A 27,629-nucleotide genomic window follows, 5' to 3' on the forward strand; every position below is an offset into this window, starting at 1 on the left:
AGATATCTGTCCAGGAGAGTGTTAGGGAAGCCAGATGGTGTGCTGGTGACTTAGAAGCAGTGACCCTGCTGGTGAATCAGCAAGAGACGGATTGCAGCAGATTCCAGAGAGCACAGAAAGAGACTGGGGACAGCTCTTAAGACACACAGACACCTCTTCTGAGAAGTACTGCTTAAAAAGAAATGCTAAAAGCTGGGTGGTAGCCAATAGCTGGGCTGAGGTCACAGTGAAGATTGGTTAGTTTGGTTTGGAACTGGGGAAAGCAGTATTGATTCCTTAAGCTTATAGCAGTGATTTAGGATAGTGGGCAAAATCACTGCTAGGGCTTCCTGGGCCCCTGACCTAGAGTAGGGGAGGGGACCTGGGGTCGTGTGTACCAGTAGAGTTGGCCCAGGTGGCCAGGTGAGTTGGCCCAGGTGGCCAGGTGAGGACCACAGATGCAGGGGGCAGACTCAGTCCTGATGCTCATGGACAGGATCTTCTGATTGTGTCTGTCTCCTCAGGGTCTGAGAACCAGGCACTCAGCCTGAGCTGTTGGAGATTTGGGAAGAGAAGCTAGGAAATGAATGATGGAAAGGAGCAAGTACCTGGGCTGAGGGAGTAGGATGGCTAATGTCATGAGTTCCTCTGGGGTCACCATCATGAAGTTTAAGAGAGCCCAGGCAGCACTTGGGAGTTCAGCTCTCTGAACTTAGCTCTGCAGTCCTGGGTGTGTGGAGTTGGCAGAGAACCGCTCTAAGCAAGACTGGGGCTGGCCAACTACAACCAAGGGAGTGAAGATAGAGCCCACATGGCTTGCCAACAGCCATCAAGCCAGGAGGAAAGTTGGCCAGGCGCAGATGGGGGTGGTGGGTTAGGAGTTGGGGGCTGGAGGTGGTGAGCTGGAGAGGAGGGGAGATGGCAGGCAGAGTAGGTTCTTGTACTAAGCTTCCCAGGATTGACTGGCCCGTCACAGAGACACAAGGTCCTCAGACCAGAGGAATTCAGAGGAAGTTAAAGCTGTCAGGGAGTGAGGGAGATCTTTGGATGGCAGCAAGAACCAGGGTTGTGTGTGATCCCTGGCAGGCTATTCTCTGGTAGGCAGCTGTTGTGGAGAGGAGCCTAGAAGCAGCAAGGAGCACAGCTCTGAGGCCAGGCCCACCGGGGTGCAGCTGTGGGAGATGATAGCCAGCATACACAGGAGCAAGCAGGTGTGGGTCCAGGGCCTGAGGGTCACACTTCATCCTTCAGAAGCTCTGTGGTGGCCCAGGATGCTGTGTGATCAGAAAGATACCTTCTTTGAAAACAGAAATACCAAAAAAAAAAAAAAAACACACACACACACAGAAATACCCTATCAGTTGGAACTTTAGACTACCTCTGGAGGATCTTCCCATTTAAGAATGTCTCAGCAGAGCTACCCGGTTGTTCATAGGTTGGAGACCGCTGTTACGAGGAGGGAATGTATGAAGCTGCCAAGCTGTTGTACAGCAGCGTTTCTAACTTTGCCCGCCTAGCTTCCACCCTGGTCCACCTCGGGGAATATCAGGCAGCAGTGGACAGCAGCCGCAAGGCCAATAGCACCCGCACATGGAAGGAGGTAAGCTTAGTTGGTCTTCAGGGGACCACTGGTCTCTCAAGCCTTCCCCCTTTGTCCTTCCTTCCTCCACACCGTTGTGCCACATGGGGTGTGTCTGGATGCCTGCCTTGTTCAGGCAGGGTTCTGAGTCTTCTCAGAAGGGGAAGGCTCAGAGAATCTCATAAGCTATCAGTTGTGGTTGTAGCAAAGGTCCTGGAGGACTCCGTGTTGGACCAATCAGCCCCCAGAAGCTGTCTTAATAGCATGGAATTATCAGTCTGAGAAGTAGTATCATGATTTAAGATATTTGTATAAACCACCATATTCTCAGGGTTATCACTGTAAATTGACATTGTTGATCTTTTATAGTAAATTGATAGGGCATATCTATAGCTCACTGATACTATCAGTATCTGTAAGTAAAAAAAGTTTTAAAGAAAGGTGCAAAAGATTTAGCTTCAGTGAATCTCTGAAGTACTGTTTAATAAAAGATTAAAATCAACATCAATGTCCAATATCAAGGGCATGGTTAAATAGTATACATATTGTAACTCTACCAAACTGCATAGGGAGGGTTACAGGAGGGAAGGTTTTTGAAGTATTCTGTGAGAAATCTAAGTAGAATGTCCAGTGTAATCCCTTCTGTTTGTGAGTGTGTGAGAGAGAGAGCTGGTGGGTGCTCTATCACAGGGAAAATAGTGGGTAACAATTGTGTCTCAAGGTAACGACCAGTTATCTCTGGGTTGTGGGATTATTTTTGTTTATCTGGGTTTCCTGCCTCATCTACCATGAAAACACATGCATATATAGAAGATGAAGTTGGGAAACCTCAAAAGAAGCCAGCTCTGCCTGTGGGTATGAGGACTGTCTGTAGCCATTGAAAGAAGAGCAGCTTATGAGCACCTGGGTGGCTCAGTGGGTTAAGTGTCTGACTTAGGCTCAGGTCATGATCCCACGGTTCTGGTATCAAGCCTCACTTGGCTTCCTGCTCCGCAGGGGTTATCTTCCACATCTCCCTCTCCCTCTGCCCTTCCCCTTGCTTGTGCTCTCTTGCACACACGCTCTCTGTCTCTGTCTCTCTCAAATAAATAAATAAATAAATAAATAAATAAATAAATAAAATCTTAGAAATAAAGAAACAAAAGGAAATGACAAAGGAAGAAGAGCAACTCAGGGGCCCCTTTCGAGTCTTTCTGAGCAGAAATGCACGGGGCTGCTTTTACTCCCTAGAACTTATGTGTATATACCTCAGAGTATCTTAAAACAAAAGCCCAGTTAGAAAAATATTTATTAAAGTATAAGCTCCTCCCACATAAACAGCACTCAGATGAACTGTGCTCCATTGACAGTTATTCTTGAGCTTTGTTAAAAGTGTGTTCAAACCCCAAACCTGAAATGCAAGCATAGCTTTCCTGTCACCTAAAGAGACCTTAACATCTCAGGACTTAAAAGTAATACATGAGCCGCCTTCTCTCCGTGGTCTCAAACATCCCCTTGGCTTGCAGATTAGAAAGTTCATTATTTTTTCTCCCAGTCTCATACAGCTCACCTTTCAGTTATTTACTTGTTCAGAATCTAACTTTAAAAACCCCGTCTGCTGGTATTTCTACATTTGTAGTTACATCCTTGGTAGCCAGCTGTTGGGGCCCTGTGCCCCATCTGGGGACATTCACACTGTCTGGCCTTGCCTCCCATAGGTATGCTTTGCATGTGTGGATGGGCAGGAGTTCCGCCTTGCACAGCTGTGTGGTCTTCACATTGTCATTCACGCAGATGAGCTGGAGGAGCTGATACGCTATTACCAGGTAACTAGTCTCTGACCAGAGATTATCTCTATTGGCAGTGAAGGTAACAAGTAACACCTAAACACTCCACATAGAGGGACGCTTATCCCCTTAGTATGGGTCACATCCACAGGAAGTCATACAAAGCACTGTCTCTACGGGAAAGTCTTTTCATGTGCTAGACAACCTGTCCACAAATTGGATGGGTGTGTTAGATATCCTGGACCTCACTTCTGGCTGATATTTGTGGTTTTAAGTGCCCTTCCCCTCCTGTTGTGTCCTTGGACCTTCAGAAGCCCAGCCAGTGGCTTGGATAACCCTTGGGTACCTTGCCTGGAACACTGGACCAGTCATGGCAGAGACACAGCCCACACCCTAGTGCCCCAGAATGTGGCCTACAGAGGGTATGATTATCAGGTACCATAGAGACAGGGGGCCTGCATCAGTCCAGGGGAGGGAACCCAGGAGGCCTTTGAAGAGTGGGAGCTACCTGTGTTGGTATCCTAGTTAATCTTCACTGTCAGGTGGTTGACAGACATCAAGTGTCTTGAGGGCCTGAGCCTCTGTCTGTGGGAATCCTGGAACTATATGTGTGAAAGTGTGAAGGTAGCAGGGAAGACTAAAAGTTTGATTTTGCTCAGCAATGTTATTGGTCACATGGAACTCAAGCCCCAGCCTCCCTCACTGACTGGATAGTAAGGACTATGGGGGGACTTAGCAAGTCACGGGGCTCAAGGGGCTGTGACCTTGTGAAAATGAGTGCCACTGGAGACTAAAATGTCAAGATAGGGTGGATGACTTTTCTTGACATACACTTTCCTATTCTACAGAAGTTCACAAAATAAAACTGTAAAGTAGACAGGGAAAGTAATGAAGCAGTCTGGTGGCTGAACAAATATTTCATTTGTTCAGCAGGTGTTAAAGCACCTGCCATATGCTGGGCATTATTCTAGGTAATGATAGCAGCGGACCAAACAGAAAAACCCTCACTCAGTTGAATTTACATTCAGTGAGGTTGACAGGCAACACACATCATGTTTGGAAGTGATGAGTAACAAGGGCAGTGGAGCCTGAGACCAGGAGGGCCTAGGTGAAACCACAGAGGGGCTATAAAGGTCTCACTCATTGAGAGGGTGATCCTGAAAGGAGACCTGGAGAAGTTGAGAGGCTTGGTCATGGGGATATTTGAAGGAAGAATCAGCAGCCAGAGCAGAGTCCAAAGGCAGGAATATGCCAAGTATTTGAGGAAGCGTCCTGGGGAAGGGAGATCGGGGACACAGGCCTTCATGAAAGACTCACAGCAGGACACAGGACCTGAGCATAAGGGGCTATTCTGACTTGCATGTTGAGAACAAACTCTTCTGGGGATAAGCAGGTGGGGGACAGTGCAGGTGGCAGCCCGGAGAGCCCTGAAGTGGGTGGTTTGGGGTAAGAAGTGGTCAGGTTTCAGGGGTTTTGAGTGTACAACTGAGTCAATATGTTAGTGGATTGTGTATGACTAAGAGAGAAAAGACAAGGATGACTCCATTTATTTTGGGCCTGAACAACTTGAGGTTCTCCCTAGTGGACATGGGCAAGACTAAAGAGACTAGTGGAAGGAAGGACAAGGGTTAAGTTTTGGACACACCAAGTTTGAGCTGCCAATTGGATGTTCATATAGAGGTGTCGGGGGAGGCAGAGGGAAACAGGGCTTGGGTGTTCAGAGAAGAAGCTCAGCTAGAGAAGTGAAATAGGATCCATTGGTTGACACATAGATGGAACATAAAGACATACAACTTAAGTGAGGTCACGGGGTGGGGGTGGAGCAGATAAAGAATAGCTGAAATAGCGTGTTGGGGTAAAGCAAGAAGGAGCTCCAGAGAACAAGATGGCTGTGCCCAGGAGGGAAGGATAGTCAGCCAGGCAGGGTCCTGCTGAGGAGTTTTGCTGGAAAGAGTAGAGAATCGGTGGGTAGATTCTCCATGGTAGGGGCCATGGAGTCAGGAGAGAGCATTTCAGGATGAGAAAATTAGTAGGATGTTTGCTCAAGGCAAGCTGTGGAGGGATAAGCTGGTGCCCAGAGAGAAAGGGACAGTTACTGGCCTAGCATCCTCTGTAGGTGGCTGGTGCTGGGGCCTGGCCTCCAGGTTGGCTGGGTCCTAAGCAGGAACATAAGCAGCTCGCCAGCAGACAACATGGGTACAGATGATGGCAGGGTCAACACGGGCATTTGCTTCTAATGGCTTCCATTTCTCAGTGAAGCAGGAGCAAGGTTATCTGTAGAGTGAAGACAATGAGGAGGGTGTGAAGTCCCCTGGGGGTGGCCCTGGAGATTTTCGGGCATTATTGTGATGAGACCCAGTCAGACTCAGCTTAGGCATGTCAGGCAGGCTGGAACCAGAGCGCATACGAGAGAGGGAGCAGGGCTGGCCACTCCGAGTACATTTAGCCCTACCCCAAGTATGTCTGTCGGTCTGTCAGGATCGGGGATACTTTGAGGAACTGATCTCTCTGCTGGAGGCTGCCCTGGGCCTGGAGCGAGCCCACATGGGCATGTTCACAGAGCTGGCCATCCTCTACTCCAAATTCAAGCCTCAGAAGATGCCAGAGCACCTGGAGCTTTTCTGGTCCCGAGTCAACATCCCAAAGGTAATGTAGCCCTCCGAGGTTCTAGCTGCCGAGAGCATATGTGGCACAAGCCCAGCCCTCGGCCATGGCTGTCCCCGCAGGTGCTGAGAGCGGCAGAGCAGGCGCATCTCTGGGCAGAGCTGGTGTTCCTCTATGACAAGTATGAGGAGTATGACAATGCCGTCCTTACCATGATCAATCACCCTACTGACGCCTGGAGGGAAGGGCAGTTCAAGGATGTCATTGCCAAGGTCAGAGGGTGCCTGAGCACCAGCCCCCCTCTGCTTCTGCCCAGCCTGCCCTGCGGGGGTTGGGGGGGCTAGGATGACTGCCAGCATGTGCGTCCAGAGTGTGTTTGTGTTTGCCTCTATCCCGTGAGTCTCTGTGCCCTCTGTGCGGGCGGTGGGGATTCTGTCTGCACAGAGGGGATAGATGTTTCAGGTGGGTAGTGATTGGCCACGACCTCATAGCTGGTCTGCAGGCGGGGCAGGGGCCAGGGCCACTCTCCCTCCCTCCCACGCATGGTCCTGAACAGCCACACCCTGGTGTTTACTCTTCCTTCTGCCCTATCATACTGGGGCCCACCTCCAGACTCTGTCTATATCATTTCCTGTCGTTTCATATTTCCTACCACCTGGCATATTTTTTCTTCACATCTCTCCTCCCAAAACTGCCACCCTCAGAGCCACTTGTGGAGGTGGAGTCCTGAGCCTGGATCTACTGGCCTCTGGGTCCCTGCCCTTCCTAGGAGTTTCCAACTAGTAGTCTAGTTGGGCTAAACCAGGGTGCTGAACTAGTCTCCCAGCTGCCATCTCATGTTGGCAGGTGTCAGGTCTGGGTGCAAGCACTGAGTGGACCTCTGCTGTTTTGTTTCTGGGCTCAGAGTGGGCCCAGCTTCCAAGCCTCTCTCTTCCTCTGTGAGCTCTGTATGTTTGAAGGTAGGGACATGAAGTTTTCTGTCATCAGTCCCGGGTCTTTTGCTCTGAGTGTCCTCATGTTGTCCCAGTGGCCTTATACGAATAACTTGTCTACAGATCTTTCTCATTTGTTGTCTGTCAGTGAAAGATGGCATTTTGACTGTGTGTCTGTCTTACTGCTCCCAGGGTGGCAGGGACAGGGGAGCATGTGAACTCCTCACCGTCTGGGTCCAGGGAATTGTCTGCCTCTGTTCTACATATGGCTGCTGGGGGCAGGTGTGGGTGACAGGTGGGATGCCTAGCCAGGTCTCAGTGTCTGGGGTCACACGTCAGTGCTATTCACATACCAGTGTGGTGGAATTGGAATCAGTGGCCGCCTGCAGATGTCCCACCCTGTATAGGTCTGCAGGTTGCTGAGGAAGGGTGGCCAGAGTTCACGTTCCTATGCCCCCAGCACGTGAAACCCATGCTGGAAAACCTACACCTGATCAATTCTAGGCGAGCTTTTTTCACATTGAACTCAAATGATAATCAGGGTGCGTTTTAAAATTGATGATGTGCCATGGTTGAGGTGGCAGTGCTTTCTGTTTCTTAGTGGTATCTGGAGCATTCTAAGTTGTCCAGGCAGCTGATGTGGCCCATGACCTGAGTTCAGTCCACCTGGATGGTGGTCAGGATAAGAAGCTTCAGGTCAGGACAAGAGGAGAGACGGAGGGCATCATGGCATCTTGGGCCCTAGGTCTCATGCTTGCATACAAGACCATTTCTTGTGGCAAAATAGTGTTCAAACAGTTGACAGTTGAGTTCTGTTCTTGGTGCAACACATTGGTGCATCTGCCTGTCTGCCATGTGAGCCTCCTGTCAGGTCACATGTGGAGGAGAAAGAGAGGTAGAGGACACCAGCTGGCATGGTACCTGTCAGAGAGGACATTGCTGGCATTCTGGGCACATAACAGGAGAGCTTCAGAATCACCTGACCATAGGACTGAGCGGTGGAGAGCCAGATAGGGGTGACACAAGCCTGGGTTGTATCTCAGCCATTTGCTGTCTCTGTCACTTTTAGCTAATGTCATCACTGTGAACCTCAGTGACCCCATCCATAAAATAGACAGGGTCAGCCTGGAGTGATTCAGCCCTCCTCTGTGTACCAGGGTGCCCAGTCTGAGCACCATGGCGTCTTATCTGAGAGCAATGTAGACATAATAGGATGTGTTATGGATTTGTTTACAGCTCAGGCTGCACATCCAGGGAGAACTGAGGGACTCTTGCTTGGATAAAACCACATTTTGGTGTTTGGATTTATCGTGGCTTGTTACCCCTCTTTCATTCACTCAACAGAAATTATTTGTTGGGCATCGACCTCTGTCAGATACTAGGGCAAGGTAGGAAACAAATGTCTGCCTCTTAGGTCATTGAGGGGCAAGTGCTGAGGAGAAAAATGTCAGAAGTAGGAAAGGGGGCATGTTGGGAGGGAGTATGTGGTCTTAAAAGGGGCGTTCACAACAAGCCTTGCTAATAAAGTGCGTTTGAGCAAATACCAGGAGTTACAGTAGAGTGTGCTGCATCTAAGACACATCTAAGACATCTAAGACATGTGGGCAGTCTGGAGATTGACAGAGGCCAACCCTCAGCTCTGTCCCCACCTCCAGGTTGCCAATGTGGAGCTCTACTATAAAGCCCTGCAGTTCTATTTGGATTACAAACCTCTGCTCATCAATGACCTGTTGCTTGTGCTGGCGCCCCGGCTAGACCATACCCGGACTGTTGGCTTCTTTTCAAAGGTGAGTCAGCCAGCATCCCAGGGCCAGAGAAGGGTGTGTTGGGCCAAGGTCATCTGAATGGTAGTTTCTTAATTAAAGTTTTTTCTTTTTTTAAAGATTTTATTATCTATTTATGAGAGACACACAGAGAGAGGCAGAGACACAGGTAGAAGGAGAAGCAGGCTCCCCGCGGGGAGCCTGTTGTAAGATTCGATCCCAGGACCCCAGGATCATGACCTGAACCAAAGGCAGACGCTCAACCACTGAGCCACCCAGGCATCCCTAAAGTTTTTGTTGTTGTTGTTAAAAGATTTTATTTATTTATTTGAGAGAGAGAAAGAGCACACAAGCAGGGAGAGCAGCAGAGGGAGAGGCAGCGACCCCCTGCTGAGCAGGGAGCCCAGCACAGGCCTCAATCCTAGGCCCCTGGGTTCATGACCTGAGCCAAAGGCAGACACTTAACTGACTGAGCCATCCAGGCACCCATTCCTTAATGAATAGTTGTTTTGTTTTGTTTTAAAGATTTTTATTTATTCATGAGAGACACAGAGAGAGTGAGGCAGAGACACGAGCAGAAGGAGAAGCAGGCTGCATGCAGGGAGCCCAATGCAGAACTTGATCCTGGGACTCCAAGATCACGCTCCTGGCCAAAGGCAGGCGCCAAACCGCTGAGCCACTCAGGGATACTTTAATGAGTAGTTTATTAAATTGATCCTTAGCAAATATAAAAATTAAATGTATCAAACCGCTTTAGGTTTCAGATATAGCTTTGTACTTCCGCCAAAATGTCCATAGATGAAATGACATTTGTTTAATAACCCAGACAGCCCGTCATGTGTTACTATGTGTAGAGCATATCAGTTGTGGGTGTCCAGAAGGAGACCTGGAGCTAGGCATATGCATTGGCCCATCAGTGTGTCCCAGGGCCCCCAGCTCAGTGCCCTGATGACTTGCCTGAGTGCCCTAACCATTCTCCTGACTCGTCAGGCAGGCCAGTTGCCCCTAGTGAAGCCTTACCTGCGGTCAGTCCAGAGCCACAACAACAAGAGTGTGAATGAGGCTCTCAACCACCTACTGACGGAAGAGGAGGATTACCAGGTGGGTGTGAGGGAAGCAGCTGTGTTGGGCGCTCAGGGAACTGGAGAGCCCTTCTCCACACCAGCCTTCTTCCCCAAGGGCTGACCTTGCACAGGAGTGGTCATGGATCCCACCAGAGGGAGATGGGAAGGGGCCTTTTGAGGTCATGGTGGCAGCAACTGCCAGGGAGTAATTCTTGGTTGTCCATTCCACTGTGGCCCTCACCCACGGAAAGGCTGGGTCTTCCTAGGGTTTGAGGGCATCTATAGATGCCTACGACAACTTTGACAACATCGCCCTGGCACAGAGGTTGGAGAAGCACCAGCTGATTGAGTTCAGGCGCATTGCAGCTTACCTATACAAGGGCAACAGCCGGTGGGCCCAGAGTGTGGAGCTCTGCAAGAAGGACCATCTCTACAAGGTTAGTGTCCCAGTGCCCCATCCATCCCCCATGTGCTTCCTGATGACCACCACCCCCTCCCAGGAGACCCTCATGGTGGGGACAAGAAGGATGAAGTTAAGGGAGATGTGTTTGTAGAACACAGGGTTAGGATCCTTATCTATCATTAACATAGAGCCTCTTCACAGTTATTTGGATCAGAAGACTAGCTCCCATGGAGTTCAGTCTTTCCTGGCAGGTATTTGTAAGTCTCGCTCTTCCCTCAGCAGAGTGTGGCAGCATTCACCTGGCACCTACTTTGCTTTCTATCAATCAAGATGTGGGGAATTAAAAAAATGTGGGGAATAAAGACTCCAAAGTGAAAATCACATTCACAGTACTTATTTCTGCCATTGAGTGGTGGCTTGGCACCACCCTCGGGTCTGGATCCAGATCTGGGCATCTGGCAGCCAGGGTGGGCTGCTTGGAGAGGTCTCAGGCCCTTTGCTCCACCTGGCCTCAGCATCTCCCCAGTGGGGTAAAGTGCAGTTGCATGAGAGGGCCATTATTGTAATGTGCTGTGTGGCTAAGCTGATATCCAGGGGGTCCCCATGCAAGGAGCTTCTGGAGAGCCTTTTCCCAAGCCATGAGCTTGACATAAAGATGTTACTCCCAGAACTGTCCTTGTCATTCCTGAGTTCCTTTCTAGGACGAGGACAGGCATCTCCCTCAGAGCACATTGGCTGAGGCCAGAGAACCCTGGATATCAGAGGCACATCAAGCTTCATCCCAATTGTTACTTCCAGTTTGGGACTGTTATGTGACATGTCCTCCCTTTTAGTGACAGTGCTCATGGTCTTTCCTCAGATGCTGACAGAGCTCCTGCAAAGGGAACTCTGAGACAATTTGTCAGGGTGCTCAGGCTCTGGTGCTGGGAGGCGGCAGTGGGGGCTCCAACACACCAGTGGGAAGCTGTCCCCTTCTAGGGGTCCCAGCTGTCCCATCCTGCCAGTGTGCATACCAGAGTCTTGAAAGTGCAGCCCCTTATCACTCAGTCAGTGAGTGAGTGAGCAAGCAGTGCTATGAGAACTGCCAGAAGGGCATCTGTCCACTTCAGCCAGCAGTCCCACTCAGAGCAATGTGTGCCAGGAAGAGAATCCACAAGGACAAAGCCATAGACAGCAAGTTGTGGGCATACTTTCCAGTGCCCTGGTTTTTAGCGACCCCTAGGGGATGTTTGGTTGTCATACCTGGGGGTGTGGTGATACATCTAGTAGGTGGAGGCCACGGTGGTGCTAGAAGGGCCCACAGTGCACAGGCCCCCACCCCATACACATATGCAAGTGTCAGCCATGCCTTAGCAGTAGAGCCTGCCCTACATGGAAGTCCTGAGTGAGTGGTTTGTCAGTGTGCCACCTGGAGGGATTGGTGAGTGGTCAGTGCTAGCTTCTGGAATAGTCATAAAGGAATAAGAAGCACATTTTCCAGATTGCAGAGCTTGGATGTAAAAGCATAGCGGGCGTTTGGCTGTCAGGGGTAGCCACTTTGAGGTGTATTCATTCTACTTGAGAAGCCAGTGGAGTAGAGGCGGTGGTAACTCACGTGGGAGGCTGGGATTGTTGAGGAACAGCAGGACAGGTGGTGCATGAGGGAATGTGTCAGGACATGGGAAGGTGAGGGCTAGGGGCCCACACTCAGGTGTGTGAACAGACAATAGGTTCACAGGTACCTCACGCCCACAAGTGAAGAACAGGAGCCTGCAGAGGTATAGTCACAGGCTGGGGATGATGAAGGACAGGGCGAGGGCCTGGAGCAGGGCCCTGGCAAGTGCTGCCAGTAGTTTGGGAAGGAGGTTGAGGGATGGGGACGAGGTAGAGAAATCCCCCAATAGTGACATGGGCCAGTTCTATTTACTTTACAAGAAGTAAGAAGGTGTGAGAGAATCAAGCTTGGTTCTAGGCTGCAGGAGGAGGGCACAGACTGAGATCATCTGTGGGGCTCACTGCACCTGAATCCTCTGGGAAATTGCCATTGTAGACAGTTGAAGCGCAAGGGTTCTGGAAACGTCCACTTTCTGATGAAGGCAGTTGAGGCTGTGAGGGTTTGTGAGATGGTCTCCAGGTCTGTGGAGGGAGAGAAGTGCCCAATTCTAGGTGCACATTGAAGATGAGCCAACCATGGGTGGGCTCTGCTGGACTGGAGGACATGCAGAGAAAGTGCCGAGCAGCGACAGTATTGGTGTCAGAGGTCCAAGGAGACCTGAAGGCGTCCTGGAGCTTTCACTTGAGCCTCCGCTGACTTTGCACCCCCGCCATAAAAAGGCCAGTTGCCTTCATAGGAACAGCGTGGGGATGACACAGGATTCAGCAGACAGCAACAAGCAAGTGGGAGAGGATCCTTTTAGGAGCAGGATCCAGAGGGGGGCCTCCACGGAGCTAGCTTACAGGATGTTGGGTCCCATGGGAGAGTCTCCCAAACAGACCTCAGAGGTTCGTGTCAGAGGACTGAGCAGGCAAGGAGCTGAGACCATGATGGCAGTCAGCAATTAGTAGGCAACTAGAATGCCTTTGAGACTGGTTGTGCCTGTCAGCTGAGAGGCCTCATCTTCGGGCTTCAGTCTCAGGTCCTCAAGGAGACGGTGGGATACCTGCTACAGAGGGCTGTTGGAGGGTCGGAGGAGCTGACGCACGCACTGGCAGTTTAGGCTGTTCAGTTCTTATCATTGTGGTTAGAAAATTGAAATCACTAATTTGCTGATGACTACTCACTGGATGGGTATAATTCTTTATTTTAGATGGGCCAGGATGTCCTGCCGATCCAGAATGTGCTTCGGGCAGGACAGACCTGAGCTGTGCGTCTGCCTTGGTTGCAGGATGCCATGCAGCATGCTGCAGAATCCAGGGATGCTGAGCTGGCTGAGAAGTTGCTGCAGTGGTTCCTGGAGGAGGGCAAGCGAGAGTGCTTCGCAGCCTCTCTCTTCACCTGCTATGACCTGCTTCCCCCAGATGTGGTGCTGGAGCTGGCCTGGAGACACAACCTCGTGGACCTGGCCATGCCCTACTTCATCCAGGTGATGAGAGAGTACCTTAGCAAAGTAAGTACAGGCTCTGCCCTGGATCCCTTCCCCCATGTAGCTCGGCTGTGACGCTAGCCCAGGTCCACGGAGGCCATGTGGTAGCCAGTGGCCTGTATGGGACCAGCCCAAGTTGTCCAACCAGCCCCTCTCACCTTGAAGAGGGGCCTTATGCCTTCACAGTTGAGTGGTTTTCTGCGCAACATTAACTTATTGTAAAAAATCACCTTGGGGGCCTTTGGATAGAAGTAAGCACTTCTTCCCCTTGCATCAGCTCTCCTGCACTATGTGCTTGCCCACAGCCCAGGGTTTTTGTGAGAATAGCAAGGCACCAGCACACAGCCCGTGGGCTCCATCCCCATATGGTCTATTAACCTTTCAGCATACCTCCAGTGGAGTTCGGGGTGCATTTGTTGGCATACCTGTCATGGTAACCCCCCTTTTGCTGAGCACTTAGTAGGAATGGCAACACCTTGACGGGTAGGTAATCATCCCCTCTACAGCTGTAGTCATGGGTTTGGGTCCAAAGCTGATTGATGAAGACCTGGGCTCAGACCCACATCTTCCTGGCCTCAGGGCCATACTCATGTCTCAGTAAATTGCTTCTACTATTCTGGATGTCACTTAGTGGCCCTAGCATCCTACTCTGGCTTTTTTTGCAGGTTGGTGAGCTGTTTAATGAGGTGGCAGTGTCTGATTTTAGCTCTCCCTGTGTGTTGAAGCCCTAGGAGTTCCTGTCTGGGGCCTAGTTGAGGCACTGTCCAGAGACCCTTGTCACCTAGTCTGGTTTGTTTCTAAGGCTGCAGGAAAGTTGTTGCTCAGCAGCACTTACTGGCCTAGTCAGCCATTACACCTAACCTTCCTCCAGCCACATGGAGGCCCCACAATACCAAGAAGCCACTAGACTGAGGTCTTTTTCAGTGGTGTAAGGGAGAGGAGGTGCCTTCAGGAGTTAGTGTTTACACTGGGGAAGGGAAGACAGTCCTTGACAGAGGCTGGGCAGCTCCAAGGAGGCTCTGTAGGTGGCAGACAGAGCAAGCCCTTGGAGGCCAAAGCTGGCAGTGCCAGACACCCCCTTCCCCTGCACTTCTTATTTTGAGAAGGCCACAACCCCTTCCTGCCTGGAGAACCAGGTCCAGGGTCTCTTGATTCATTTGGGAAGCTTGAGGGCCATCCCTCTGAGAGAAAGCCACACCTCTGAACCCCCTGGGTCTCTCAGTGGAGGGCAGGCCTAGCTTAGATCTCAGTCTGACTGTGAGCCAGCTGAAGGAAGAGAGTGGATTGCCAGTCTCCTGCACTGTCTTGCTCCTTCCTCCCCTCAGCTCTGGTCCCAAGGAGGGAAGGGGAAGGGGGTGTAATGGGGCCAGTAACAGGGCTGTTTCTGCTAAGGTTCTGGTACCTGGCCTCATCCCTCCTGGGCCCAAGTGCACACACGGCATATAATTTCTTCTTGTTTTGGGGGTGGGGGTGGCAAAGGGGTGGGAGGGATGCCCCAGACACACAGTTGCTGTTGCCCCCACAAGCACAGTGCTGTCTGCCCTGCAGGCCCCTGGCACTGCCTTGCTCTTTTCCCTTCCCATATGTGTGTCTGCTCCAGCCTGTGAGTACTGCATGGGCAGCCCCTGCTGAAGCCTCGAGGAAGAGCAAGGAGGCAGCCTGTCCTCAGATGGCTGTTGCTGCCCCTGTCTCTGAGGTGGCTCATCCTCCCTGCCAGGTGGGATGTCCCACATGTCAAGTGACTGATCTCAGGAAGGGGGGGCAGCCTGGACTAGCTGGATGTAGGAAGTGCTATGTTGTCTTAGCAGTGTCCCTGATCCAGAGGAGGACCTAGCCCTATGAGTCGTGCCACACATGCAGCCTGCAGTCACTGGCCACTGCTCTGATGCACCAGGCAGCCCAGTGCCTGCTTGGAAAGCACTGGACTGGAACAACAGCCAGAGGTCACCAGGACCCCTTGGCCATTCCATGTCCACCCAGTTATAGACGCTTCACCTTCTTGTGGAGCAGGGCAGTGGTCACTGTGGGTACGGCCTCTGCCCTCCAGCCATCCCCCACTCTGACTTTGCTGGAGGCTGTATGCCACCTCCCTGCCCCACATTTACCTCCTGACCCAGACTGAACACGGCCTGGCAGGCAAGCACTTGAGTGCTCTCACCTCTTTGCAGGTAGACAGACTAGACGCCTCGGAGAGCCTGCGCAAGCGAGAGGAGCATGTGGTGGAGCCTGCCCCTCTCCTATTTGGTAGGTGGTCCCCCATTGCCCCTAGTCCCCTGTCCCTAGGGAGGGGAGAGAGGGAACGTGATTCATAGTGTCCTTCCCTGGCTGGGCTTCAGATCGGAGAAGGAATGGACAGGGTGGGGGACGGAAGCACCTGACAGCTGCTGGGTGTGAAGAGGTCAGTGTATCCAGGAATGTGGAAGAGGCACAGCCATCGTCCTCCCTTTTCGGAGGGTACGTGCCTTCTGCGAAGGTGTCCCTGCCTGCTGCTTTGCCTAGCAACTGCCTAACTCGGGTCTGCTGCTGTGTGCTGCTCTGCCTGGCTCCGGGCAGCAAGGCTGCTGCTGGCTTTGACTTGAGAGCCTGTCTGGATGGCCTGGCCTTTGAGCAGACAGATTGGTTGGTGTCCACTGCACTGAAAGGCTTTTGGGGTCTGAAGTGTGTTGCAGGGCTAACAAATGCCTGAGGGTGTCGTGTGAGCACACAGCACGTGAGCCTAGTCTCAAGTCTCCCACCAACTGTGTCCTCACGATCATTGTGACCCCCTACCACCACCATTAATGTCAATCTGGTTTTTTTAGATTTTGATGGGCATGATTGAGACCCAGCCATTTGAGCTAAGTAAGTGTCCCATTTTGGGACTAGCTTACCCCCTAGCCTGGCCAGCCTCTGTGGCTGCTCCCACAATAGCAGCTCCTACTGTCCTTGCCCCCAGGTACCTGTTCTCCAGTGCCTGAGCCTTGGGTGGTCAGGGCTGGTCTGTGACCCTGCTCCTTGGGCCCCTGGCCACTCGGGGGCAGCAGGAGCTCTGCTTACCTAACTCTGCTTCTCCCTCTCCAGGCCAGCAGCTGATGCTGACAGCAGGCTCTGCTGCAGGCCCTGCTCCTGCTGGCTTCCCCTATGGATATACTGCTGCAGCTGCCTTCGCCCAGCCTCCTGTGTATGGCTTCAGCGTGTAGTGGGCGCTCAGTGGCTACACACCTCTATGGGGTTATTGACCTCAAGGAGTATGTCACCTCAGAAGCACAGAGGATCCTGATGGGAGGCGGGGACACCTGGACATTATTTATTTTTGCTGAGGCCCAGTGATGGCAGCCTCTGAACCATCCTCACACCTGGGGCGGCCAGGGTAGCCACTGACTGCACAAGGCAACCAGCTCTGGTGGACTCCTGCCTCCAGGCCCTCTGGCTGGAGCCAGGCATTCCTGGGGAGTTCTCATCAGGGATTCCCTGCCTTTGGTGGGAGGGGCACCCAGTTTTCGCTCTGCACTGGCAAATCTGCCAGCTCCAGGCCCCTTTGCAGACAACGGACCTTCTAACCTGGCCCTGAGCCTCCTACCGATCATGAATATTAAAGTCGGTTTATCAAGGCAAAGCTTCCCTGCTTGGTGCTGGTGTGGGTAGACAAAAGATTTGTTGGGGCCTCTTGGGATGGGGACCTGCGTCTGCCCGGGGAAGAAGCCGTGCAGGGGGAGGATAGCCAGGGTGCACCGGGGGTCTTCTCCTGCGTGCTCCCCATGGAGCTCTAGATACCATAGGGGGAAGGGTAGCTGCACTGCCCGTTGGGTGTCGGAATGCCAAACCCTGAAGCACCGGGAACGGGACGAGCCCCGTGTGTCCTGGGGGAGGGTCTGCGCGTCTCTCCGCCCGCGACTTCCCGAGGACCCAGCCGCTCAGGCCGACGCAAAGACCACGAGACAAGCTCTTTCTCGTGCCGGATTGTGCCAGAGGCCGGGGCGGGTTTTAGAAACTGCACCTTGACCCGCAGCTCCAGGCCCGGGCACAGCACCGCCTCCCAAGGTCTCTGTGCTCGGCCATTGGCTAGGCTGCCGGCCCCGCCCCGGCGCCTGCCTCGCTCGCCCCGCCCCGGCCTCAGTTTCCCGGCCGGCGCAGGGCGGGCCGGGGGCGGGGCCCGGCTCGGACCACGCGGGGCGGAGCCCGGGAGCTGACGCGACCGCCCCGCCCCCCGGGCCATAACCGGCCGCCGCCGCCGCTGCGGACCGAGCGCGGAGAGCAGGAGGCTCGGACCCGAGGCCGACGCCGGGCGCCCCGCCTCCCCGCCTCCCCGCCTGCTATGGCCGCGCCCCGCGCCCTGGCGGCCGCCGCGCCCGCGTCCGGGAAGGCCAAGCTGACGCACCCGGGGAAAGCGATCCTGGCAGGTGGGCCCCCCTCCCCGGGACACGGGCCCCCGGGCTGCCCCCTCCGTTGGCCCCACCACGCTTCCGGGTGGGCCCGGGACACCGAGGCCCCGCCCCACTTCCGGGTCGGGCGGGGGGCGCGGCCCGGGTCCCCACGGGCCAGGGCGACGTGGGTGGGGCGGGGGACGCCGCGGGTCCTCCCCTTCCCCGCCGGCGCGGGACAAAGTCTGGGCGGGCCGGCCCGGCGCCGGGCGGGGGTCTCAGGGCCGGGTCCCTGGTCCCCTCAGGCGGCCTGGCGGGCGGCATCGAAATTTGCATCACCTTCCCCACCGAGTACGTGAAGACACAGCTGCAGCTGGACGAGCGCTCGCACCCTCCGCGGTACCGGGGCATCGGTGAGTAGGGGGCTGCGGCGCGGCTCCGGCTGGACGGGCGCCCGGAGGGCACGGCGGGCCCCTGCGCGCGGGGAGCAGCCCTGGTGGGCCGCGGGGGTCGGGTCTCGGGGCGGCTGGGGTCGCTGAACGCCCCCTCCTCCAGGGGACTGCGTGCGGCAGACTGTCCGCAGCCATGGCGTCCTGGGCCTGTATCGAGGCCTCAGCTCCCTGCTCTACGGCTCCATCCCCAAAGCGGCCGTCAGGTGAGGCGGGCTGGGGCGGCCGCGGCCAGGGAGGGCACCCCGGGCGGCTGCAGCCCCTCTCACCCCACTGCCCCACCCCCACCCACCACCCGTCCCCAGGTTCGGGATGTTTGAGTTCCTCAGCAACCACATGCGAGATCCCCAGGGACGCCTGGACAGCACCCGGGGGCTGCTGTGCGGCCTGGGTGCCGGCGTCGCCGAAGCTGTGGTGGTCGTGTGCCCAATGGAGACCATCAAGGTGAGGAGGGGTAGGATGTGCAGAGGGGTGCAGAGGGATGCCGGGGTGGCGGCGGCCAGTCGGCGGCCAGTCTGCTCTTGTGCTCCATGGAGCCTGGCAAGGCGTGCAGGGGGCAGGCCTAGGGAGCTGGGTGCAGGAGGTGTGCCGCAGACTGGACTCTGTCCTAAAGGCAATGGAGCAAGTGATATTAGGGTTTTTAACAACTTTAATAAACAGAAAACATAAGATAATGCATGTTTCCTGCCTAAGCTGTGGGAAATAACTAGCAAATACAACTGCAGAGACTCTTTGGTAAGGCCAGCCCTCTGTTTCCTGGGGCCTTGTGTCCCTTGGTGGCCTTGGGTGGCCCTATTTCCAGGTAAAGAGCTGCACCTCCAACCTTGATCTGCTGTTTGGGCCCTGGGCCTGCAAGGCAAAGGGTGAAGCATGCCCTTCCAGTGGAATCCTGAGAACCAGTGCCTTTGCTCCCCTCTCACAGGTGAAGTTCATCCATGACCAGACCTCCCCCAACCCCAAGTACAGAGGGTTCTTCCATGGGGTCCGGGAGATTGTGCGGGAACAAGGTGAGCCATGATGCCTTCCTCCTCAGGTAGGCCGAGGGACCTTGGCCAGACTGGCCTGCACTTCCCCCTTCCTACTTTGGTGCTCTAATGCGCCACTCCCCCCACTCCCCGGACTGGGGCCTGGAAGACACCAGTATGACTCCCATGTCTGTCTCCCCCTAGGGCTGAAGGGGACCTACCAGGGCCTCACAGCCACCGTGCTGAAGCAGGGATCTAACCAGGCCATCCGCTTCTTCGTCATGACCTCCCTGCGTAACTGGTACAGAGGTCTGTATCTGTTGGGTCGGCTACCCCAAGACCCTACCTCCAGCCACTCTGGGTTAGGCTCCTCCTCTTCAATCCTCCTGGCCAGGACCTCCTGGGGCCCCCACATTCAAAGGTTCTGGTCCATGCTCCTCCCCAGCCCTGAAGAGCCCTCCCCTTTGCCTTCGTATCACTTTCTGATTGAAACCCTACCCCCACCCAGGGGACAACCCCAACAGGCCCATGAACCCACTGATCACTGGAGTGTTTGGAGCTGTCGCTGGTGCAGCCAGTGTCTTTGGGAACACTCCTCTGGATGTGATCAAGACACGCATGCAGGTGAGGGTGGGGCCAGAAAGGGGGTGGGAGTTTGTGACAGAGGCTAGCCGCTGAACCCTGTGGCATGCTGCTGTCCTTCAGGGCTTGGAGGCGCACAAATACCGGAATACGTGGGACTGTGGCTTGCAGATCCTGAGGAATGAGGGGCTCAAGGCGTGAGTGTGGCAGGAGGCAGGGCTGTTGTCCCCACCCCAGGCCTCCCCCGGCCTTCTACCTGGGCCTCCCCCCATACCTGCTGCCAGCCCCAGGCTATCCCCCAGGGAGACTTTACCTTTAGGTTCCTGCCCTTGTCCCTCTGGTGTCTGGACCCACCCTCACTGTCCAGGGACACTTCTTCATCTGCCTTCTCACCTCCTACCTCCCCTCCAACCCCAGATTCTACAAGGGCACCATCCCCCGCCTGGGCCGGGTCTGCCTGGATGTGGCCATCGTGTTTGTCATCTACGATGAAGTAGTGAAGCTACTCAACAAAGTATGGAAGACAGACTGAGTCACTGAGGGGGTCTGCATGGGGGCTGCCCCCAGGTGCCTCCAGACCAGTACCCCCACTGCCCTCTTCTCACAATTCCAGTGCAGTCGTGCCAAAAGGCCCCTTTCCCCTGTTCCTTGCACTCCATGGCCTGGGTCTATCCCCTGTAGCCATCGAGTCCATATGTCCCTTAGTGCCGTATGTCCCCTGTGGTGTGTATGACACTACTATTGTGTCCATGTGTCTGGCCAAGGTTAGGTATCCCTCTGGCCTTTGAATCTGTGCCCACTTGTCCATGTGCTTACTCATGAGCCGTGTGCCTGTGTTTCATGTTCAGTGTCAAGTGACCCTGTGCCCCGCTTCCCGGGGTGCCCATGTGGCTTGGGTCCACGGCCCTGTAGCCATGGCCCGGTCCCAGCCAGGTGCCTTCCACCCTGGGCAGCAGGGGCACCTGCTCCAGCCTACCACAGCTGCCTCCGGGCCTCAGCCTGGCCTCACCGCATTCCAGGGGCTATGTGCCCCCTGCTTCTCCCGCCACTGGCCTTAATTGGCCCTTGGGCCCTCCCTCCGCCCGGGACAGGGTGGCACCCGCCACTCTCAGGACCACCCTCCCAAGGCAGAATAAACCGGATCCTGTCGCAGCCTCCTGTCCCTGTGTGGGCCCATCTATGGGATAACGATGGCCGTGCCTCTGCAAAGAGCAGGCCCACTGCCTCACCAGAGGACAGTGGCAGGAGTACAGGGAAGGAGGGCAGCAGGCAGGCTGGTGGGTGAGCCAGCTGTGGCCACAGCGTCAGCTCCCAAGAGGCTTGGCTCCATGAAGCCAAATAACATTTGGACTCTCTCCAGGCCATGCTTGTGGCCTTTGGGCAAGGTTCTGCCGGGTCAGCTAGTAGACATGCCTTCGGGGTCACCTGGCAGGCAGCACTGAGTGAACAGAGAACTGCCCATCCCCAGGGTTTGGGCCTGGGAGACCGCGCGCCAGGACCCTTGACTGCCCCTCAGCCTATGGCCCCACATACCTTACTCCCTCAGTTTCTCTGTGGTCTGCTTGTGGGGAAGTGCTCTGGGGCATCCAGTTTCTGAGGCTCTGAGCAGGGCGCCTTTGCTCACTCCTTTACCCTGGCTAAGAGACAGCTGCTGTGGGGCAGGAGGGAGTAGAACCGCCCGACCAGGGCCCCAGGACCCCACCTTGCCCCCAGATCAGAAGCTGGGAACCACAACCCAGGTCCAAGTGGAAGAGATCCGAGAGCAGGATGGAATAAAACCAGGGCCTCTGACTGCAGGGGCAGAAGGTACTTTGCTGTCCAAGTGATCCATGGGTAAGAGTCACTCAAGGGTTTGGCTCAGATTGGGAAATAATTTGCCAACAGGAGCCTCTCAGTAAGCAGGTCTGGTCCTTAGAGCTGCTCCTTTTAGGGGAGAGTGCCCTGCCCCCGCAACCTCCCACAGCACCCAGATCCCTGCTCTGGGGACCTGGGCAGATCTGAGGAACACTTGTAGGTGTAGCGGTACAAGGAAAATGGTTTTGAAGGACTGGGCAGTGCACACTCGGTGCTCTTGGGAGATACCAATCGTAGCCACAATTGAGAACGAGCCCCACAGCAAAGCCTGCCTGCCCCCTGAGGCCAGCGGCTGTCTCCCACACACATACCAGGGCATGCAGGCCCAGACACAGCCCACTGGCTCTGTGGTGACAGGCAGTGCTGGCCTATGGCACAGGCCACTGAGGCCAGGGGGCACACAGCAGGCAGCATCTGTGGACAGTGGTGGGGAACAGAAAACCCTGGCTCTCATTTGCCCACCGTGTGAGGGTAGGTGTAAGCTCAATTTCCTAATCTGTGAAATGGGGTGACTGAAAAACCCGTCCCATCCTTAGAGTGCTTAGAACAATGCCTAACACAGTAAGCCCTTGCATGTGTAGTTTTTGTTTGGGTTGCAGGAGATTATTTAGTCTCCCAGAGTTCCAGGTAGTTCATAGAGCAGGCAAGCCCAGTGCTGAGCCCCAAAGGGACTCGATGTCCCCAACACTGACTGTCCAGAATGGTATCCATTCACTGGCTGCACACCAGCATCCCCGAGGCCTGTCCCCTTCACCTGTCACTGGGAGGATGGGGCTGAGGCTAACCCCACCCAGGAGCAACCTAGGTCCCATTCCTCTCTCCAGGAGGGCCAGGAACCCTACCACGGGGCCACATTGCCTCTCCTGTGCCTCACAGCACAATGTGGACAATGGGAGGCCAGCCCCCTGGGGCTGTGATTACAGAAGAGCCACCCACTGTGGTGGAGGCAATCTCACCCCCTTCACGCAGCCTGAATTAGTAGGCGGCCTTGGTTCTCTGCGGAGACCTGAGGGGGCAGGAGGGGAGGGGTGTCCTGTATGCGGGAAAGAGCAGGTGTCCGGGCGTGCAGAGAGCAGCTGAACAAGCAGGTAGGGACCTGGAGGGAGCCCAGCTGCATTCAACCAAGACCCCAAAAGGCTGCAGAGGAGGACGACGGGGACCCTAGCCCTGTGGCAGTGGGGGAACAGAGGAGGAATGTGTGCAGGTCTGCAAGTAATTGGTAGAACAACTTCCAACCCGGTCTCCCACAGACCTGGACACAGCCCCGTGGTGGGTAGGGGGTGGGGTGGAGGAACCCCGGGAGGTGGGGGGATTCTGCGCAGTCAGGGGAGAGATGGGAGCTGACAAGTGTGGGGACTCCAGGTCACCGTGTCCCGGCCCCACGCAGGGCCTCAGTGCGAGGCCGGAGGCCGCAGCCAGCCTCACTCGGCCTCAGGCAGCCTCACCGTCAAGCATGGCCTCGAGCCGGGGTTACTAACCTAATGTAGCCAAAGGGGACAATGGCCTCGGCCAGGGCAACCGAGCAGAGGGTGAGGTGGTGGCTACTCCTGGGCAGGGCTCGGCTGGCCGCCAGCCCTGTGGTCATTGCTGCGGGGCTGGGGCCGGGTGTCCTACTGCTTTAGGCTGGGCCGCACGCAGCTGTCCTCCAGCCCCCCTGCTTCCTTGAACCCACCCCCTGCTCTGCCCCTACTGCACAGGCATTCCCTGGGTTCTTCTGTGTCCTTGTGTAGGTGATGAATGGCAGGCAGAGTTTACTACACAAAAAACCCAGTCACTCCTGAAGTGGGTCTGTCCCCTTCTACCCAACAAAGAGAATTGTTCTTCAGATCGTGCCCTCAGCCTTTATGGCCAACAGAATCTCAGTTGACGATGCCAGAGTATTTTCCTCTCTTTGTACTTCCTCCGCGTTTTCAGGTTCCCCAGACAAAGGGTCCTTGGGGAGGAGCACAGAATGGGGGGGGGGGGCTCTGAGCGGCTCCTGCCACAACCAGATCCAGGAGCAGGGTCTGTTCGCCCCAGGGACCAGGCCAGAGATGCATGCACAGTGAAGAGCTGGCCGCAAAGGACAACTTGGAGGCCCCAGACAACACTCAGGGCTGCGGGGGACTTGAGCCAGGCAACCACGTGGGTGACCCGTGGGAAGCAAGGCGGCCCCGCTGCGGTCTGGTGCGGTCTCCATCTCCCCTCCTCCACACCCGCCTGGCAATACCCCTGAGGGCAAGCTCCCCTTCTCGCCCGCCCCCCTCAGTTTGGTTCGGACCCTGACCCTCCCCAGCTGCTGTCATTTGTGTCCCAGGCAGGCCACGCCCACCTCCCCACAGAGTCCTCCACTGGGCAGGCCGGACCCGGGGGGCTTGGCCGCGGTGGAGGGGGCGGCCTGTCCTGAAGTGACCTCGAGGGGTAACGCATCCCACCGCCTCTGCCCCTTAGCGGAGCTCAGATGACCGCCGGGGCCTGCCGCCCGACCCCCGGCCGAAAGCACCGAAGACGCTGGGGCCTCGGGCGGCGCGGCCAGTCCGTCCGTCTGCGCCCGGGGGCCCCACACAGGCTGACCGAGGCCCCGCAGCGCCCTCCGCACCCGCGCCGCCCGGTGACCTGACGAGGACCCCGCAGGGCTGCGACGGGCGAAGGTAATCCGCTGCCCGCGCTGGTGACCCGGGGCCTTGTCCGGACCGGGCCACGGGGAAGGAGCTGTGGTCGCCGGGGCCAGGGAGGTGAGGGCGGCTGCGGGAGGCCGCAGGCCGTCGGGGCGTCTCTCAGCCCTCGCCCCTGGAGGTCCGGGACGGGGCCCGCGGGCGCAGAAGGCACCCTGGGGGCTGCCCGGGCCCACCTGTGTTCCCGGCCTTGGGGACAGGCAGCGAGAGCCGGAGCGGAACGGCGGCCGCCCGCGGCGGGGACGCTCGCGCCCGGAAGTCGGGGCGGCTAGCGCTGATGGCGTCACGGGCGCGCTCCCGGCGGAGGCTCGCGCACGCGCCCTGGGGCTCGGCCGCGCTCGGAGCGGCTGGGGCGTCGGAGGCCGGTGGTGGGCGCTGCCGGAGCCCGCGAGCCTCGTGTGTTACCGCCAGTGCCCGACACTCTCCGCTCCCCCGAGTCGCTGAGGCCCCGCGCCGGCGACCGACTGTCCCCGCGGGACGCTGCCGGCCGGAGGAAGCGCGCCCCCGCGCCCCGCCTGCAGATGCTGCCCCGGGCTGGGCCTCCTCGCGGCAGCGCGCTTCCGCCTCGCCCCAGAAGGGCAGCCGCGGTCCGCTCCACCTACGTGCAGGTGGGGACTGGCCCGGCGCCGGGTTGCCTGCCTGGGCGCCCACAGCCGAGCTCCCGGGGCAGAGCCTGGGCCTGTAGCTCCGCGTGTCCCCTCCACGGAGCCCAGGCTGGACAGGGCTCTGCCGAGGGAGGGTAGGGAACTTTGGAGACCGTCTTTTCCTCCTCTCGCATGTGTTTACTTCGGTGCCCCCAGCCTCAGCCGCGGGAGAGGGGATGGCACCAACGGGGCTCCACCAGCCTCTCCGCTGCCGCCTCCCGCCCCATCGTGCCGGCCTGGCCACCTTCGGACCAGCCATCTGTTGCTGGCCGTGGGCTTGTGTAGGCACAGTGGCCTTGCCACATCCTCATTGCCTAGGGTGTTGACACCCCTCTGAGTTTCCTACTCTAGGAGCCTGTCGTTAGCAGCCCAGGAGGAGGCAAAGGGGCTGGAGGGTGTCCCTCCAGCAGGCAGCAGTGAGCACAGGTAGTGCGACTGGACCGTGGCGCCTCCTGGCTGGACCTTTCCTTCTCTCAGCCAGCCCTGTTTCGCAGATGGGAAAACCCAGGCAGAGACAAAGGACTATCCAGGACCTATGGAGGCCCCGGTCTGCACGGCCCCACTGGCCTCAGCTAGTGCGAGAGGGCTGGAGACAAGCAGTGGGGAGACAGCAGGCAGCATCACATCAGTTCTGACTGAATAAATCAGCAAATAGGCCCCTCGGGGGTCCAGACCCTGAGAAGGGACCCCAAGAGAGACCCAAGAAGGGTTTGCAAGTGGTGGCTCCTTGCGATCTCCATCAGCATCCCTCGGCCCGTGTCCTGCCTCACGGTCATGATGGAGAGGGTGTATGGTTTACTGAGGAACCCACGCTCAGTGGGGAAGCTGACCCCCAGGGCTGCAAGCGGTGATCAGGCCAGAGGTGGTGATCAGGCCAGAGGTGGAGTGCGGGAGAGGACAGAAGGGAAGGGTGTCCCCAAGGATGGGCAGGGACCGTGTTCTCTGATCTCCCAAAAAGGCTGGCAGAGGGGGAGGCTAGAGCCAAGAGCCTGGCTGCACTCACACCTAGGGGGTAGGTGTTTGCATCAGCCCCTTGGCCTGATGAAATGGGCTGCGCATCCTTACCTCTGCTCCTCAGGACCAGGCTCGGCCCAGGCAGCTGGGGAAACCGAGAGCAGCCTCTGGGGCTGGACCGCAGAGGTCCCATGGCCACTCGGGGCCAGAGGTGTCCTCCACCACTGGCGCACTCCCTGCTGACAATTGAGCGGCCAAAGCAGATTAACCCGGGTGCTAATCCCCCCTAATGGCTTCAGAATCCCCGGCGCTGAGCAGCTAAGCCGGCCTTTCTCTGTGGCCGTGGCCGGGGCCCTCCCCGCAGCTTCAGCCCCGCGACCGCGCCGATACTATCTCAGCCCGCCCGGCCCGCGGGTCCCGCGCTAATCCCCGGCGCTCGCTTTCTTCCCCAGCCCGTTCAAGATCGGCCGATTGGCGTTTGATTATGGCTGCTATCGAAGGCCTCTTTGTGCTATTGGCCCTAAATCCCCTAATTCCGTGATAAAGGAGGCATTAGCAGCGTTTGCTGCAGAGAAAGGCACCAGGATGAAAGAAAGCAATCAGGGGAATCCTGATGGCCTCGCCTGCCAGGCCTGGGAGGGAGACAGGAAAGGGGGTCCGGAAAGAGGAGGGGATGTAGGAAGAGGGGCAGGAGAAAGGAGGGGTGCTGCCTCCAGGAGCCCAACTCCCCATCTCCATCCTGAGCCTGCCTCACCCAGCCCTGGACTGCACCTAGGACCCTCCCCACTTCCACCCTGGCCGCCTCTCTGCTGGATGCAAGGACCCCTCCCCTCTTGCACCATCCTTGCACTTGCTGAGACCTAACCCCCAAACCCACCGGGGCCTTGCTGCGCCTGCCTTGCACTCCCGTGTCTGTCCAAAGCCGACGATCTCTCAGGGCTCATCTGCAGATCCATTCTTCCCATGGCCCCTGATGCTCCTGCATCTGTCCCTCTCTTTTGGCACTAACCGGCTTTGACCAGTCCTGGAAGCAGCCGGGTCTGCTCTTCAGTGTGGAAAACAGAAGTGAGGGCATCCAGTGTTGACTAGGATTGTTGACGGAGCATGTGCAGGGAAAGGGGCCCTGAGCTCTCTGGTGTTGCAGTGGGGTGAGTAGGAAGGGCCCCTCTGCAGAGACCACCATGAGCCCCAGGGTGGGCCTGAGACGAGCCAGGCTGGCTGTGCACTAGACTGGTTGGAGGAGCTGACCCGGAATGTGGGCATCAGGGGAGAAGCCAGAGGCCAATGGGGCAGGCGGACAGAAGTGGCAAAGTCCAGGGGCTGGGGGACCATGGACGCAAAGGGACTAATCCTCAGGATCCTCTTATCCTGAGAATATGAAGCAGGGGAGCGCTCTGATTGGATTTGTTTGTAGAGAACACTGCTGGCTCTGTGGGCAGGCTCACCCCTCTGAGGCAGGGATGGCCCTGTGGCCGGTGAGCACTTACCAAGGCGCTCAAGTGGGCAGGTGGGCCACGAAACCTGAATGGACAGGTGTGCATTTATCTAGGTGACTAGGTAGAAAGGTGGGCCGTTTACCAAGGGGGACAAGTAGACAGGTGTGTGCCCATGGGTGGTGTCATGGAGGCTGCTGGGACTCCGTCCAGATGCCTTCAGTGGTCAGCCCATCTGTCCTGCTGCTTTGAGTGTTGGTGGCTAATGGAGCACAGCTGCCTCCACCTTGAAGCACTGTCCCTGGTGACGGACCCTCCCACACTCCCTCTGCTCAGGGCAGAGCTCAGCCAAGAACTGACTGGCATAAGGGTACAAAAGACTGGTCCTTACTTTGCCTCAAGGCAATTCAGATCTGTGAAGCCACCAGTGCTTCCATATGGGATTTCAGGAAGCTGACCCCAACCAAGACCACCTTCTCACCTAGCACTCTCCATTCCTCACCCTGCCCTGTCCTGCTTCCAGGGTAACTGACCATCTCAGTTTCCTGACACTAAAGACTTTACCAGGAGGTAAATGTCATTGCCCAAACCAGAATGGTTGC

General features: G+C 56.4%; 2 protein-coding genes across 4 annotated transcripts in view; both read left to right on the plus strand.

Annotated features, from left to right (window-relative positions):
- CLTCL1 (clathrin heavy chain like 1) overlaps positions 1-17,215 on the plus strand; it is an 86,605-nt gene extending 69,390 nt beyond the window's left edge. Inside the window, exons 23-33 of one of the 3 annotated variants that reach the window (XM_055322918.1) lie at positions 1,415-1,579; positions 3,256-3,363; positions 5,803-5,970; positions 6,051-6,200; positions 8,516-8,647; positions 9,614-9,724; positions 9,954-10,124; positions 12,955-13,176; positions 15,321-15,396; positions 15,954-15,993; positions 16,213-16,291. In XM_055322918.1, coding sequence (XP_055178893.1) covers positions 1,415-1,579; positions 3,256-3,363; positions 5,803-5,970; positions 6,051-6,200; positions 8,516-8,647; positions 9,614-9,724; positions 9,954-10,124; positions 12,955-13,176; positions 15,321-15,396; positions 15,954-15,973 — 1,323 coding nt within the window. In that variant the 3' untranslated portion in view covers positions 15,974-15,993; positions 16,213-16,291. Of the gene's footprint in view, positions 1-1,414; positions 1,580-3,255; positions 3,364-5,802; positions 5,971-6,050; positions 6,201-8,515; positions 8,648-9,613; positions 9,725-9,953; positions 10,125-12,954; positions 13,177-15,320; positions 15,397-15,953; positions 15,994-16,212 lie in introns of those variants that run through there. The other 2 variants (XM_055322917.1, XR_008664121.1) reach the window with 2 other exon arrangements.
- SLC25A1 (solute carrier family 25 member 1) lies at positions 17,215-20,640 on the plus strand. The gene is made up of 9 exons (XM_055322919.1): positions 17,215-17,531; positions 17,798-17,905; positions 18,048-18,147; positions 18,247-18,385; positions 18,864-18,948; positions 19,111-19,215; positions 19,415-19,530; positions 19,612-19,685; positions 19,906-20,640. Exons 1-9 carry the CDS (start codon positions 17,447-17,449, stop codon positions 20,018-20,020), a joined length of 927 nt encoding a protein of 308 aa, XP_055178894.1. The 5' UTR covers positions 17,215-17,446; the 3' UTR covers positions 20,021-20,640.
- Positions 20,641-27,629: the final 6,989 nt, after the last annotated feature.

Source organism: Nyctereutes procyonoides, unplaced genomic scaffold, assembly GCF_905146905.1.
Source record: "Nyctereutes procyonoides isolate TBG_1078 unplaced genomic scaffold, NYPRO_anot_genome, whole genome shotgun sequence".
Taxonomy (NCBI): Eukaryota; Metazoa; Chordata; class Mammalia; order Carnivora; family Canidae; genus Nyctereutes; species Nyctereutes procyonoides.

Excerpts from the sequence above, each read along its gene's own strand:
- SLC25A1 (XM_055322919.1), top strand. The coding sequence starts at position 17,447 with ATGGCCGCGCCCCGCGCCCTGGCGGCCGCCGCGCCCGCGTCCGGGAAG. Across the intron at positions 17,906-18,047 it reads TCCGCGGTACCGGGGCATCG|GGGACTGCGTGCGGCAGACT; the intron begins GTGAGTAGGGGG and ends CCCCTCCTCCAG. Across the intron at positions 18,949-19,110 it reads GGAGATTGTGCGGGAACAAG|GGCTGAAGGGGACCTACCAG; the intron begins GTGAGCCATGAT and ends GTCTCCCCCTAG.